General features: G+C 41.9%; 1 protein-coding gene across 2 annotated transcripts in view; it reads right to left on the reverse strand.

Annotated features, from left to right (window-relative positions):
* DNAH11 (dynein axonemal heavy chain 11) overlaps positions 1–11152 on the reverse strand; it is a gene marked incomplete at its 3' end in the record, with an annotated part of 310916 nt that extends 299764 nt beyond the window's left edge. For both annotated transcript variants that reach the window (XM_082632325.1, XM_082632326.1), the window contains exons 1-2: positions 10656–11152; positions 9153–9296 (exon numbers count right to left, since the gene is read on the reverse strand). In XM_082632325.1, the coding sequence (XP_082488451.1) occupies positions 9153–9296; positions 10656–11006 (495 nt within the window). In that variant the 5' untranslated portion in view covers positions 11007–11152. The remainder of the gene's footprint in view (positions 1–9152; positions 9297–10655) is intronic.
* Between the last annotated feature and the right edge of the window lie 5478 nt (positions 11153–16630).

The raw sequence follows: 16630 nt of genomic DNA on the forward strand, positions 1-16630 counted from the left end.
GAAAAACCCATAGCCAACATCGTCCTCAATGGTGAAAAACTGAAACCATTTCCACTAAGGTCAGGGAGAAGACAAGGTTGCCCACTCTCACCACTGTTATTCAACATAGTTTTGGAAGTTTTTAGCCACAACAATCAGAGAAGAAAAGGAAATAAAAGGACTCCAAACCGGAAAAGAAGTAAAGCTGTCACTGTTTGCAGATGACATGATATTATACATAGAGAATCCTAAAGATGCTACCAGAAAACTACAAGAGCTAATCAATGAATTTGGTACAGTATCAGGATATAAAATTAATGCACAGAAATCTCTTGCATTCCTATATACTAATGATGAAAAAGCTGAAAGTGAAATTAAGAAAACACTGCCATTTACCATTGCAATAAAAAGAATACAATAACTAGGAATAAACCCACCTAAGGAGACAAAAGGCCTGTATGCAGAAAATTATAAGACACTGATGAAAGAAATTAAAGATGACAAATAGATGGAGAGATATACCATGTTTTTGGATTGGAAGAATCAACACTGTGAAAATGACTCTACTACCCAAAGCAATCTACAGATTCAATGCAATCCCTATCAAACTACCACTGGCATTTTTCACAGAACTAGAACAAAAAATTTCACAATTTGTATGGAAACACAAAAGACCCCGAATAGCCAAAGCAATCTTGAGAACGAAAAACGGAGCTGGAGGAATCAGGCTCCCTGACTTCAGACTATACTACAAAGCTACAGTAATCAAGACAGTATGGTACTGGCACAAAAACAGAAAGATAGATCAATGGAACAGGACAGAAAGCCCAGAGATAAACCCACGCACATATGGCCACCTTATCTTTGATAAAGGAGGCAGTAATGTACAGTGGAGAAAGGACAGCCTCTTAAATAAGTGGTGCTGGGAAAACTGGACAGGTACATGTAAAAGTATGAGATTAGAACACTCCCTAACCCCATACACAAAAATAAGCTCAAAATGTATTAAAGACCTAAATGTAAGGCCAGAAACTATCAAACTCTTAGGGGAAAACATAGGCAGAACACTCTATGACATAAATCACAGCAAGATCCTTTTTGACCGACCTCCTAAAGAAATGGAAATAAAAACAAAAATAAACAAATGGGATCTAATGAAACTTCAAAGCTTATGCACAGCAAACAAAACCATAAACAAGACCAAAAGACAACCCTCAGAATGCGAGAAAATATTTGCAAATGAAGCAACTGACAAAGGATTAATCTACAAAATTTACAAGCAGCTCATGCAGCTCAATATCAAAAAAACAAACAACCCAGTCCAAAAATGGGCAGAAGACCTAAATAGACATTTCTCCAAAGAAGATATACAGGTTGCCAACAAACACATGAAAGAACGCTCGACATCATTAATCATTAGAGAAATGCAAATCCAAACTTCAATGAGATATCATCTCACACCAGTCAGAATGGCCATCATCAAAAAATCTACAGACAATAAATGCTGGAGAGGGTGTGGAGAGAAGGGAACCCTCTTGCACTGTTGGTGGGAATGTAAATTGATACAGCCACTATGGAGAACAGGATGGAGGTTCCTTAAAAAACTAAAAATAGAACTACCATATGACCCAGTAATCCCACTACTGGGCATATACCCTGAGAAAACAATAATTCAAAAAGAGTCATGTACCACAATGTTCATTGCAGCTCTATTTACAATAGCCAGGACATGGAAGCAACCTAAGTGTCCATCGACAGATGAATGGATAAAGAAGATGTGGCACATATACACAATGGAATATTACTCATCCATAAAATGAAATGAAATTGAGTTATTTGTAGTGAGGTGGATGGACCTAGAGTCTGTCATACAGAGTGAAGTCAGAAAAACAAATACTGTATGCTAACACATATATATGGAATCTAAAAAAAAAAAATGGTCATGAAGAACCTAGGGGCAAGATGGGAATAAAGACGCAGACTTACTAGAGAATGGACTTGAGGATATGGGGAGGGGGAAGGGTAAGCTGTGACAAAGTGAGAGAGAGGCATGGACATATATACACTACCAAACGTAGAATAGATAGCTAGTGGGAAGCAGCTGCATAGCACAGGGAGATCAGCTAGGTGCTTTGTGACCACCTAGAGGGGTGGGATAGTGAGGGTGGGAGGGAGGGAGATGCAAGAGGGAAGAGATATGGGAACATATGTATATGTATAACGGATTCACTTTGTTATAAAGCAGAAACTAACACACCATTGTAAAGCAGTTATACTCCAATAAAGATGTTAAAAAAAAAGAAAAGATGTGGTATATATATATAATGGAATACTACTCAGCTATAAAAAAAGAATGAAATAATGCCATTTGCAGCAACATGGATGGACAGAGAGATTATCATACTAAGTGAAGTAAGAAAGAGAAAGACATACCATATGGTATCACTTATATTTGGAAGCCAAAATGTAACACAAATGAACTTATCTATGAAACAGAAACAGACTCACAGACATTGAGAACAGACTTGTGGTTGCCAAGGGGGAGGAGTGTAGGGGAGGAATGGACTGGGTGTTTGGGGTTAGCATATGCAAACTATTATATATTGGATGGATAAACAACAAGGTCCTACTGTATAGCACAGGGAACTATATTCAACATTCTGTGATAAACCATAATGGAAAGGAATATGAAAAAATATATATATATAACTGAATCACTTTGCTGTACAGTAGAAATTAACACAACATTGTAAATCAACTATACTTGAATAAAAATAAATTAAAAAAAAAAAGAACTAGCGTGTCTTCTATGAGCTCCGTGGGTTAGGTACCTCAATATCAGAACTGCCATGAAAGGCACGTCTTTGTGTCATGTGCAAACACAGGAGAAACACCCGTCTCTGGCCAGGAGGGTTATTACGGAAGACTTGCCAGGAAACTTGCTACTTGGTTTAAATCTTTAAGATGAACGAGCAGGGCAGGCAGAAAACTGAACACTGATGCAAAATCACTGAGGGCTGCAGGCGTAGGGTTCTGAGAAAGTTCCAGTATGGTCTGCCTGAAACTAGAGCCAGCACCCCTAAGAGGCGGGGCTGTGAGAAATGCTGGGAAGGTTCATAAAGAGCTTTGGAAACCAGACTGAAGAGTTTAGTCTTACTGGGCTGAACATGCACTGACCCACTGAAAAACTGCTTTCTACATTAAATTCCCAATAGCAACAGCTTTTTCTAAAAGTCAGGGTTGAGGGTAATTCTGGTTCTTCAACATTTCTAATTTACTGGATACTATTTCAAACCTTCACTCTATTTACTGTTCTGTGATGAGGACAACTTCTTTTAAAATTAAATATTTGTGTCACAAGCTGTAGATAAAATTGTTAGGAAATTCTGAGCCCCATGGTTTGTAGAGCAATTAGGCGAGCAACAAGAGTATCTCCATGAACATCATTTAGAACAAATTGACCTGGGATGTGCTCTTTAATGACAATAAATCTTGTTATCAACAAGCTATATACAAAGTAATTCAATTAACCTGGGGTTTTGTCTTCAGCTGTAAATCTTTTGGTCTAGGTTTTATGACTTATAAGAAAAATCCGTGAACTTTCTCTGAACCAAAATAATTTGGACATGTTTACTAGGGGATATACAACTACAGATAAAAGAGCCATGGTGCCTTTGCTAGAGTTCTCTTTACTCACCTTTCTTTTATCTCTTTCTAAATCTGGGGTGTTTCTTTTTACAGTGGTTCTTAAATCAATGGACACTATTACCTGACAAACACTTTCAAACTACAGGAGCCTGGTCCTCTGCCAGACTTCTTAAACTGAAATGTCTAGGAATGGGCCCCAGACACTGACTACAAAAACCAAATCATAACTTTCATTTTGGCTTGATAAGCATTTACAATTATTGTTTCTTTCAAGATTTGGGTCAATATAATACTTAAAGAAATAACTACATGACATTTTTAATACTTTTGCTAATTATATAATATAGTTACAAATAATAATGTATAGGGACATATAATAATGTTGAGCAGCAGATCGGGAGTAAAATTTCGGAGATGCTGGATTTGAGATGTCTATTACACAGCAAGTGCCATGTCCATAAGGGCAGTGGAAGTCTAAGTTTGGAGTTCGGGAGAGAGATCAAGGCTGGAGAGAGAAGTTTGGGAGGCCCCAGCATATCAACATAAATTACTGTTAATCACTGTATATCTGAGTCAAACTTCAAAGACCATACAACACTGAATACAAGTGAGAGTATATTAGGTCATTAAATGAGAAAAAATAGTCAAATGACCTTCCCCATATTCCTTTCAAACACTTGGTCCATCCCTTCTTTATTCTACCCCAGTTAAGAACCACAGCACTGGAAAACTACCTCAATACTTTTCATTCCAATCACTACCTCAATAACACAGTCCCTCCTCGCTCCTTGATTGAGTCACCAATTCACCAATCCTTGCACTAAATGTTTTTCTGCTTCATATACAAAGTACCCAGAAAGACAGAAGTTGTTTAGCTTGGAATGCAAGTCATAAATGACCATTTGATTTCAAAACTTTCCACTGAAGCCTGTCCTGATAAAAACCTTCACAGAACATGCCTTACTGCTACCATCTTCCAGTAAACACTCGGATATGAGTTTGACAACCGGCTTTGGTGGCAACCATCCGGGTGAAAAAGTTACATAGGTGTTAATTTTCTAATCAGCCTCTCCAGCTTTATTTCTCACCACCCTCCAGCTCTTCTTCCCCAATCTAAACGTATTAATGCAGTCCATTTTTAAAAATGCAATCTGCATTTCCTCACCTCTGTGCCTTTGCACTGCTTCTCCCTTCCTCCCTCTCTTACATCTAGCTATTGCTCCTGTCCTACGACACTATGGGGACCAAGTAATTTACCTTACAACTGAGGATGCTTTAGAGAGTAAAAACAAGCAATAAAAATGAGCAGATATTAAATGATCTGTAACAGGAGGAAACTGGAACTGCCCCCAAGCAAACCAAGACCTATAATCATCCTATTTGAGACTCCCCACCTTCCCTGCCAACCCTGTAGGCGCCACAGCATCCTGCTAAAACCACTACATCCACCACATCATATCACTGTTAGCTCACACTGCATGCTTTCCGATGGCAGAAACGTCCTAACTAATTGCCAGGTGTGTTCAGTCACTGGCACCAAGCAGATATTCATTAAGTTTTGATTAAATGAACAAATGACAACTATGGGCTTATTTAGCATACGATTTCCCACAAAGTGTCCTTTTCATATAAATGTCCAAAAAATTCAAATGGAGATAGCAGAGATCATACACCAAATGCTTTTTCTCTAAAGAAATATCTTGCAGCTTCAGTGTTTTGTCTCTTATAAGAATAGACTATCTTTAGCCCTTACTTAACCTTCATTCCTTTAACAAGTACTTACTTAGATCCTACTATGTGTCAAGCAGAGTCTTGTGTGTTTGAGACTCATCAGTGAGCAACAAAGATTAAGAGCTGGGACTACTGTAAGGCAAGTAAGGCACTCACTTTGGAGCATAAGAGGGCACCAAAAAAAAAAAAACCCAACAAACCTCAATAATTAAGATGAATAATATTTTTAAATATTTTTAAAGTAAAAGCTAATCCAAAAATGATGAATAAAATATCAACATTTTTCAATAAAGACAGGATGAGTATTACTGACCTTTTGCCTCAGCCTCCAACATGACTTGGCATGGCACTGTTAGTGATCCTACTTTTACTTCAAGTGTTGATGTGGGTTTTTTTTGCATTAATTTTTATTTTTTAAAATACTGCGTTTGGGGGCTTCCCTGGTGGCGCAGTGGTTGAGAGTCCACCTGCCGATGCAGGGGACACGGGTTCATGCCCCGGTCCTGGAAGATCCCACATGCCGCGGAGCGGCTGGGCCCGTGAGCCATGGCCGCTGAGCCTGCGCGTCTGGAGCCTGTGCTCCGCAACCGGAGAGGCCACAGCAGTGAGAGGCCCGTGTACCGCAAACAAACAAACAAACAAACAAACAAAAACTGCGTTTGGGAATTCCCTGGTGGGTCCAGTGGCTAGGACTCTGTGCTTTCACTGCAGAGGGCCCGGATTCAATCCCTGGTTGGGGAACTAAGATTCCGTAAGCTGCGTGGCACAGCCAAAATAGTAATAATAATACTGCCTTAAATTGTTACTCCTCTTGATTACTGGGTTGCTTTTATTTCTCCCCACCTCTCTGAAAGTTTTGTTCTTGAAGTGGGTGTCTCACTTGCCTGACCCTAAGTCCCTGCCCTTCAAAGATCCCTGCTCACCTGGAGAGTGGCTTCATGTAAAATAGATATTTGAGCAAAAAGACTTGCAAGACATGAAGGGGTTGGCTGAGTGGATTCTGGGGAAGATGAAGAAATGGCAAGAGCAAAGGCCCTGGGGCACCAGTGTGCCTTAGACAATTAAGGAAATGCAAGGAAGCCATGAGTTAGCAACTGAGATGAGTTGAGAGGTCATAGGGAGGTCAGATCACAGAGAATTCAAACCCATGCTTTCACCCTTTAACAAACCTAAGAATCACCTGTGCTTCTTGGTCCTGATTTAGCGGCTCTGGGGTGGGGCCTGAGAGTCTACAGTTTTAACAAGTTTCCAGCTGATACTGATCCTGTTGATCCACATGAGCAACAATGCAAAGTCCAGACTGCTATAAGCTCTTGGGCCCTTACTCTGAGTAAAAGGAGAACCAGTACAGGGTCTGAGCAGAAAGTGACATGTTCTTTCTCGTGTTTCAACAAGGATCACTCTAGCTGCTGTGTTGGGAATAGGTTCTAAATGGGAGTCATATAGAAGCAGAAAAACCAATTAAGAGGCTGATATATTAACACAGGTGAGAGATATTGGTGAGCTGGACCAGAGTGGTAGCAATGGAGGGGACAGGGGAACTGATTCTGGGTATGTTCAAAGGCAGAACTTGCAAGATTTCCTGACACAATGTATATAAAGTGTGAGACAAAGCCAAGAGTCAGGGCTGACTAGGAGGTTTTTCTCTTTTGGGCATCTGGAAGGATGGAGTTCACATCCATTATTCTGGGAATAATTCCAAACAGCACAGGGTGGGGAACATCAGCTCAACTTGGAATGTTAAGTATGAAATGTCTATTGCACGCCAAGTGGAATGTCAGGAAGGCATATGGAGCTCTTTGGAATTTGGGAGACAGATCTTGCCTGGAGAGAAAAGCTTGGGAGTCCATGAAACATCGTAAGCCACAGTTAATTAGCCAATTATGTGAGCCACTATGGATACTAAGCAAAGACAAGCCTTGAGAATTTTTTTATCTAAAAATCTATAGTCTTGCCTTAGGGCCCCTTCATTCTGAATTTAAGCATTGTCCATAAAGAAACCCAAGTGGGGCTTCCCTGGTGGCGCAGTGGTTGAGAGTCCACCTGCCGATGCAGGGGACATGGGTTCGTGCCCCGGTCCAGGAGGATCCCACATGCTGCGGAGCGGCTGGGCCCATGAGCCATGGCCGCTGAGCCTGTGAATCCGGAGCCTGTGCTCCGCAACGGGAGAGGACACAACGGTGAGAGGCCCGCGTACCGCAAAAAAAAAAAAAAAAAAGAAACCCAAGTGACATCTTGAGCGTGATGTCCTCACTTTTTTCCTCCCAATGCTCATATCCTCAAGCATAATTAAATAAATGAGAATCTTCCAAACCTGTTAAACCCGTGAGGTTCTGAATGTTCTGTGCCTTCTATAGATGTGCTCAGGGACAGCTTACTCTCTTTCACTTAAACATTTCAGAGGGCTGTGCAGACCCTGGTATTGAGGTAAATTCCGAGGAACTGGAAAGAGTTTTGTATCTCCTGTCGCCGTACGCAGACACAGTAAGAATTCCAGTGAAGAGTGCTGCCTTGCCCTTCCAAGGCCAGCTGATGGCAGCCTGGATTTACAGGGCCAAAGGTCATTCACATACCATGTGAAATCCTTTCATCAGATTCAGTTCAATAAAAATCTCTTGAACACCACCTGCTACATACTGAAAACTGTCTCAAGTGCTGAAGACAGAAAACTCTCTTCCTAGTTATCTCCATGAAATCAACTAAAACCATGTAAATTCAACAGAAGAGGAGTGAAACCAAGGTAGAACTGAAGTTGGGGGACAGAAGCTTTAGTTAGCCCAGAGACCGCAGGAAAACACCTCCTTTCAAGAAGACAGCAGAAGAGACTCAGGAAGGAGAAGAGGAGTGAAAGATGGAGATTGACAAATCATTAGTAAAAAGTATGTTGGCAATTATTCCTATATTAAATATTGGCCTTGGCAAGACTGCTTTGGCTACTGAAATCTGGTTTACTGATACTAACCCAGTGTTTCCCAGAGTTTGGGGTGCATTAGGGTCACCTGGAGATCTTTAACAACTACTGAAGCCTGGCCCCCACCCCCCCCCAGACATTCTGATTTAATTGGTAAGAGGTGTGACCTGGGCCGAGGCATGTTAGTTCCCCAGGTGGTCCAAATGTTCAGCAAAGTCTGAGAACCACCGCTCTGGTTCTTCCAAACCTAGTCATTTGGTACGTTGCTCCTCAAAGCTGGTTCATGAACAAACAGCATCAGCACCAGGTTAGAAATGTAGACTTTCAGCCCCACTCCAAACCTAATTTATCAGTTTGCCTTTAACAAAATCCCTAGGTGGTTCTAATGCACATTAGAGTGCCAGTAACATGGGTTTAGAGAGCATTTCTCTGACTTAAGGGGAGAGAAAGAGGAATTTTAAGTCAGTCACTCCTAATACATTTCCATTACCCTTTCCCATTATCTAACATGAGTGCACTTAGAAACTAACAGGAATCTGAAAAACTGATAATACCCCTTTCCAAAGGGTAAATTTGTCTCTATTCTGAATATGAAGTTTAATACCTATAGCTAAGTACAGGAGCCTATTCAATTCAAGCTGCTTTTTAACTTCCATTATTTAGAAAGAGAGGAAAAGGAGGATCCTGCAAATTACCACCTGTTGATCATTAGCATCAATATCAGCTCATTTCAGGAACAGTCTAAATACTATCATTTTCCATCCACCTGGCTAATGAGATGACTAGCTTCTAAATTCTCTTTTTAATAGCCAGAGTTGTCCTGAATAATTCCAAGTGTCATAAAGATAAATGAAAGATTAAAATATTAAGGATAGACCAGTACCTCGTCTAGGAAAGCAGTTACATGTCCAAGAGATGAGGCAGGTAACTCTCCAAATAAAACTGTTTGAGAGAAATCATTTACTCCAATGTTTTCAGTACTCTTCTTGGCAATATAAACAAGTTTATGTTTTGCATCTCTTGGAATCTGAAACAAGAGTAACATAATTATTTTAAGTCCACAATGTAGCTTCCATGTTAACAAGCAGGATTTGCTGTATCTAACTTGTAAGTAGATTGCTAGCATAAGAAACAAAACCTGGCATCTTACCTACCTTTATAAATAAGATTGCTCCACTGCTCTTCTGCAAAGTTTATACAATTTTCTTTGTTCTTTTATAATGTTAATTTCACAGTATTATTGGTGTGGAACGTCACCTTTCAAAAGCATGTCAATTAGGATCATCATATACCATAAAGTCTCATAATTAAACAAATACAGGAAGAAATTAGAATGTTTCCATCTTAGCAAAGGTTATTCTTTTGTATAACATTTTCTTGTTCAGAAGTAAGCCAAACCGAGATAAAGACCAAGAGGTTAAATTGTATTTCTATACTCAAAGCAGTGTTTAATCAAGATATTCTAACATTTCCAGAAATATCAAGTCATTTCTTCAGATATCATGACTGTTTAACTTAAGTAATACTAAACTGTTCTTGTCCACTCCACTGACAAACTTTCAAAATTAGGAGAGTAGCAAAACAAAAACAATTCTGAACTCACAAAACCCTAAGGCTAACTCCAGTTACTCTCTTTCTTCTCTGGGATCCTATTTCCCCGCCATTATTAAGACCACATCTAGTGATGATGGCATCACTTTACAACACTGACAGTGAGGCATCTCAAGATTGTAAATCTTGCTCCAAAGTCTTCGCAAACTCTTTAAGTACAAATGCTGTGATCGTAGGTGATACGTTAACCTTCAAGCGTACCAGAAGTCTAGATTTAAAAAGGTAAAAGAAAAAAAAAAAAACCAAGAAAAAAAAGGAAGAGAAAAGGGAGGGGGAGGGAGAGGGAGAGAGAACTGTCCTGAGCGCAGACTGCCGGGCAATTCTTTTTTAAAAGGAGTCCTAAGTATTATTCGTTGGGATGCAGTGTGGCTGACAGGCAGACTGAGCCATGACAAGTGATTTGGGCTCCGCCAAACACCACATTTGCCTCCGGAGTGACACAAGAGCGATTTAAAGGAAAGTTATCTGGCAAAGAGAACCTACCTCGCGCCTCACGCCCAGGCAGCTGAAGGACGCGCTGCTTTTCCTGCTTTATCCGGGTGGAGCAGGCCCAAAGACTGACTTCTAGAAAACTAACCAACAGCCGCTTAACAGCAGAGTGGGCGCACGTGGGGGACTCTGTGGACTCTCGGCAAGCCCTTGATTGAAGTTTAAAGCGCCCGAATATGTGCCCCGAGAGAGAGAACCCAAGGAAGCACAACTGGCCTGTCCCGCTCAAGTGTCCGTCAGGCTGGGCGGGAGGCGTGACCTGGTTCCCTCGCCCGTCGCCCCTTACCTGTTGCGACGCCGCGAGCCGCTCCACGGCGTCGACGCTGAACACAAGGCAGGCGGGGCTGGGGCTCTCCAGAAACTCCCCCAGGACCTGCCGCTTGTCCTCGCTCTCCAAATGCTGGCTCCATTTCTCCTCCGGGAGCCCCAGCATCTGCTCCAGACGGCCGCCGACGAAGCGCACCCGCGCGTCCTGGGCGAAACTCCGCGCTCTCCTGGCCGCCGCCACCCCCTCGTCTTCGTCCTCCTCTTCATACTCCACCAGGCCCGCCGCCTCCGCTCCGGCGCCCGGGGTTAGGCGAAGGGTCGGGACCTCCCGGAAGCCTCTCGCCTCCCGGGCTGCCTCCTGGGCTGCCATTCAGCACGTCTGAGGGGACGCGGGGCTGGCCGGCTCCACGCGCGCGCCCCTGCCCAGCCCCGGGTAGGCGAGGCCACCTCCACACTCGCGCTCCGAGAGGCGCCCACCTCTTCCAGCGATCACCGGGAGCGCGGCCGCTAGTCCTACACCTGCTCCCAATTAGCAGCCGGCGTCTGCACGCACTGCGAGCGCAACGCGCCAGGGCTCTGGCGGGCCTTAAGCCGCCGCGTCCCGTTTCCAGGGGAACGGCGTCCCCGCCCCGGCCCTCTGGGGGCGGAGTGAGAGCCGAGAGGAGCAGCTTTCTGGAGGGGAGGAGCGTGCCCTCGACCGGCGTGAGCCACTCAGCGGCCTCCTCCGCTGCCCTCTGGCGCCCTGGCACACTGGACATCTTGGAGCTCCCGGGAAGGAAGAATCGCAACCCAGTATTGATTAACTGCTGTGTTTTGAGCAGCGCTGGGTTGTGCTGAGCTCCGTGCTAAGCCCATCCCCTTGATTATTTTATTTAATACCTAGAAAGGCAGGGCTTCGACTGGTCAGCTTATTTAATGAGCAAAGAAACTAAGTCACAAAGTGACTAAGCAACAAGGAGATGGTGGAACCGGGATTCAGGACTCGCGCCGAGGGCTTCTAACTTACCTTGCCCATAGCTGTTAGAATGTTTCCAGAAAAGAGCCAACACTGCCAATTCAGCTTTCCTAGTTGTGGCAATCCAAGATCTAGGTATTCAAAATCCTGATTCTGAACCTCACCTGCCACTTACTGGGATGTTAATACACCCAATGAAAGAATGCATGACGTCTTTGTAAAGAGCAAAGTGCTCTGAAAATATATAGAATTATTATTCAATCCAAGAGTAAAAGCTCACAGGAGAAAAATTCCAGATTAGTAACAGTCTCCGTGATGTTGAAATGGATTTCAGTACGGTCTATTAATGACATTTGTTGAGACTGAAGTAGCCAGAATTTTGAGGGGCAGTCCTCAAACTAAAGTTTTTTTAGTCCTTTCCATCTGTTCATTTCAAAGTAAAAACTTCAAACCCCTTGTTTCCTATAGGAACTATGAAGGAGTGTTGCCCTCAATAATCCATTATAATAACTGATTATTGGTAAATAGGTTGTATCCAGCAAGATTTGGTGCCTTAACAGTTTTTCTTTTTAGGATGTCAATTGTGTCTGATAACCACCTATAAAATTTTCTAGTTATATCATCAGACGCTTGAATGAACACAGGCTCCTGGAAAGCCTTTATAATGAACACAAGCTCCTGGAAGGCTGTTTTATATAGTCCAGAGCAATCCTTGGGGCACCCAGTGGCTACTAAGCAAGCCTGGAAATCACTGTAAACACCTTACAATGCTTCCTAGTCTCTCCTCTCACGCCTATATTCTACCTTTGCATCTCCTACCCCAGAGACACAGGAATTCTGTAAATAAGAGTTGAACTAAATTGAAGTGAAGGGCTTCCCTGGTGGCGCAGTGGTTGAGAGTCCGCCTGCCGATGCTAGGGGACACGGGTTCGTGCCTCGGTCTGGGAAGATCCCACATGCCGCGGAGCGGCTGGGCCCGTGAGCCATGGCCGCTGAGCCTGTGCTCCGCAGCGGGAGAGGCCACAACAGTGAGAGGCCCGCGTACCGCAAAAAAAGAAAAAAAAAAAAATTGAAGTGAAAAACCACTTTAAAATTCAGAAAAATTTAAATCATAGTGTTATTACTTAAGTACAATTTTCAAAAAGTTACATAGTAACTCAAAATATAGAATGAAGACATGTCAAAGATGTCTTCAACTCATTAATGAGGATATCAACAAAATGGTGAAGTTGGTTCCAGGAGAATCAGAGAAAGAGATTCACAGGCAGTGGAGAAAGACTATTGAAATAAGGTTGCTAGGTTAGATACAATACTCCTTAATGTCCTATAGGACAACATAATCTTGACTTCCGTTTTGGGTTTTTTTAAAAAATTGTGTATTTCAGAAGTAACTCATATCTGTAATGAACAAAAACCTGCAGTTAACTGCAATTAACAGAAAACCCAAGTAATAGTAGCATACAATAAGAACATTTATAATCTCACCCAAGAAGTCTGGTTGTAGAAGAGCCATGGGTTGGTTAACACAAGGACTCTGGGATGAGACTGTTGTTCGTCTCCCTTTTCTGTGGTCTCCAACCGGTCAGTTATTCTCCTATCATGGATGCTAAGTGGCAATCATGTTTTCTAGCATTCCTTGCAGGTGACAAAGTCCAGAAGCAAGAAAACAGCATCTTCATTTTTGCGTAAAGAAAACTTTCTGAAGCCCTCCAGAAGATGTTCCTTTTCATCTGATTGGCCAGTATTCCATCTCATGTCCATATATAAACTTCGGTTTGTCAAGGGAAATGAGATCAAGATCCAACTCCAGATTCCTTTTAAGGATATGCCCAGTAGGAGGAGCCTGAGCAAAATCTGGGTTCTGCTAGTGAAGAAAAAGGGTAAAAACTGTCCATTTGGTAGTCAACCAAGAAAGGTATGGATGTGTTTTTTTCTCAGATTCCCCATAAACGTATAACATCATGGGAAGTATCTCTTTACACTAACACAATTTCCCAAGAATTATGAAGACTTTATTACTTTTTTTTCCCCCTAAGTGTGGCTAAACATTAAAAGAACTTTATTCTTGGAGAAGCCTGGACTAAGGTCAACTTGAGATTTTGGAAGGAGAAAAAGGAAAACAGGGTAAAATTGAGAAAACTATGTGATTTGAGGAATTTTACTGTCTGGATTTCCAGAGATATCAAGACAGAAACAAGTGGGTAAAGGACAAATATAATGGGGGAGCCCCTGTTGAGGCCATCAGATATGTGCCATGGTCAAGAGTGGGGGCAGAGAAGGGTTGTACACCAAGTGAAGAGACATGGAAATCAAAGGCAGGAATGTCAACTCATAAGGTCAAGGCCATTCAAAGCAGATACACAACAATAGTTAAGCTACAGTTTATTACCACTGCTGGTTTTGATTAAAAAATAAATAAATAAAAAACAAAAAACAACAACAAAAAACAACCTAAAGCATCTTTGCAGAGTCTAAGCATGAATTTAGGAGATAGAGGGGGAAATGTAATAGAAAAACAACAATAGTTAAGCTACAGTTTCTTACCACTGCTGCTTTTGATTAAAAAATAAATAAATAAAAAACAAAAAACAATAACAAAAAACAACCTAAAGCATCTTTGCAGAGTCTAAGCATGAATTTAGGAGATAGAGGGGGAAATGTAATAGAAAACCAACAGATTTGTAGGAAAGAATAATTTTGTAACATTCAGAGAGACAATTCTGAGGTGTACTGGAAATGACTGACAGAAGCAAGCAAACAAACAACAAGGACCACAGGACTCTCTGGAGAGGAAATCCTCACCAGTCCATAGTGTAATCTCTTCCTGTACCTGTATGATGTACTCTACCTTGCATTATAGTTATTTGTGCAGCTTTCTTATTTTTCCTTATTAGCAACAAAGCCCTTTGAAGGCAGGTGCTGTCAGGGACTGTGCCATTTATTTATTCTACTCCCTGCAGCATCTAACACAGAACCTTCAGCAATACTACCGTTCGAATATTTGTTGAATTGAAATAAGCACTTCAAAATAAAATGCCAACGAGGGAAGGACTTCTGTAACCCAAAAAATTTTAGTCAAGGAAAGGGTTAGAGCCTCTGGAGAGGAGAAAAATAAATGTATAAAAAGAGATGAATTAACTTAATTAATTAAGAGAACAGAAAAGAAGTTTTATTTCTGGAGCACTAGTTCCAGAGAAGGAAGAGGATTTAGAGATTAAATAAATTCTACAAAAGAATATGAGAGTTAAGTTGTAGGGAGTATAAACACAATTATTTCTGAATATCTCCTACATCATATCAAACACAGTATTATTTCTATTCCTGCTTGTTAAACCTTTCTTTGAAATCAGAAATGAGGAGAAAGCTCAGAGAAAGTGCTCAGAGTTGGGCACAGGTGGGAATTAAATGAGGATTCGAGATCCCTCCCCCCGTGGAGGCAGCACACACATTTGTCTAGTGCTCAACAGTTTACAAAGCCCTTTCATAGGTGCTACTTAGTGGAGAGAGATGTGAGGAGGAGAGCAGTGTGTTTATATCAGGTAAATCTGCCTTTCTCTTTTCTATTTACATTGCTGATGTACCCATTGTAAAGCTGCTAAGCTTTCTTCCTAAACCAGTAAGCATTGTTTGCATTCTTGCTTTTCTCCCTAAATATATATTTATATTCCTAATATGAATTCGTTATATATTCATATTCCTAATATGAATTGTTCCAGGATACAGAATATCACATATAATTTGTAATATCCCCAAATCTCCAAGGATTAGAATACCCTAATTGAATGCCCAAATTCTACCAGCACCAAGAAGTCCCCAAAGCTTTCCCAGCAATTCCAGCTCCTTACAGAGAAGGCATTCTCTGTGACACACAGCAAGGTTACTTGGGCTGGGAAAGGTTAGAATTAATAAAACATCCTTTCAGTGCACACTAACAGTTCTTTCCCTGTGGCCATCCAAACCCGTAACTCCCCATGTAAAGAGACAATGCAAATAAAGTAATCTCCTGTGAATCTCAGTAGTTTGATCCTGAAATGGTCAACAAAACTACAGTTGGCAAGCTCAAGGTGTTGGGGAAGAGAGGGGACTGATGGAAGCAGAAAGGAACATATCTTGAAGTGTAGTTCATTGATTCTGTGATGCACCTTTTTTCACATTTTAACATCTCTGCAATTGGGGTCTGTCTTACTTTTGTGGTCTGCGAAGAGTCATGTCTGTGGTCATTACTGCCCATACATCTGCAACAAGACTTGCAAAATGGAACATTATCGGCACAGAAGAAATTCCTGGAGGTAACAGTGGAGCATTCTTTTAAGAAATGCTACATCATTAATACTCTTCATGGCACACTTTGGAGTATAAACCTACCTGTCCACTGTTCACATTCAGCTAGGATGCCAGTATAGCCACACCGGTTATTAAAATGCTGAGATAATTCCATACTGGAAACTAAATAGCCACTCTGGTTCCCAATCCCCCTACTACCACCCCATGACCTCCCCAAGATCTAGCAACTGAAAGAGTAATGCCAGGGGGGTGGGGGTGGAGGGATGGATGGGGGTGTGGAGTATAGGATGGAGAAACAGGGAGGGGCTCTGGGACCTCCCTCCAATCAATCCCTTCTGATTGATGGGTGCTGTGCTATGTCTGTTATTAAAATTTTTGACTGTTATCTCTGTATCTATAATAATCAGGAACAATAATTATTGTTACATTCTTTTGTTTACAGGGAATGAACTGAACTTGGAATAGGGTAACTCTTAGTCTGATAGCTAAATATGTCTAAATTGTTGTTTTTGTTTTTTTTTTTTGTGGTACGCGGGCCTCTCACTGTGTGGCCTTTTCCATTGTGGAGCACAGGCTCCGGACACGCAGGCCCAGTGGCCATGGCTCACGGGCCCAGCCGCTCCGCGGCATGTGGGATCCTCCCGGACTGGGGCACGAACCTGCATCCCCTGGCATCGGCAGGCGGACTCCCCACCACTGTGCCACCACGGAAGCCCACTATATCTAAATTTTGATTGGGTGCTGTAGATTCTTGA

This window comes from Mesoplodon mirus (assembly GCF_964341445.2).
Source record: "Mesoplodon mirus genome assembly, chromosome: 9".
Classification (NCBI taxonomy): domain Eukaryota; kingdom Metazoa; phylum Chordata; class Mammalia; order Artiodactyla; family Ziphiidae; genus Mesoplodon; species Mesoplodon mirus.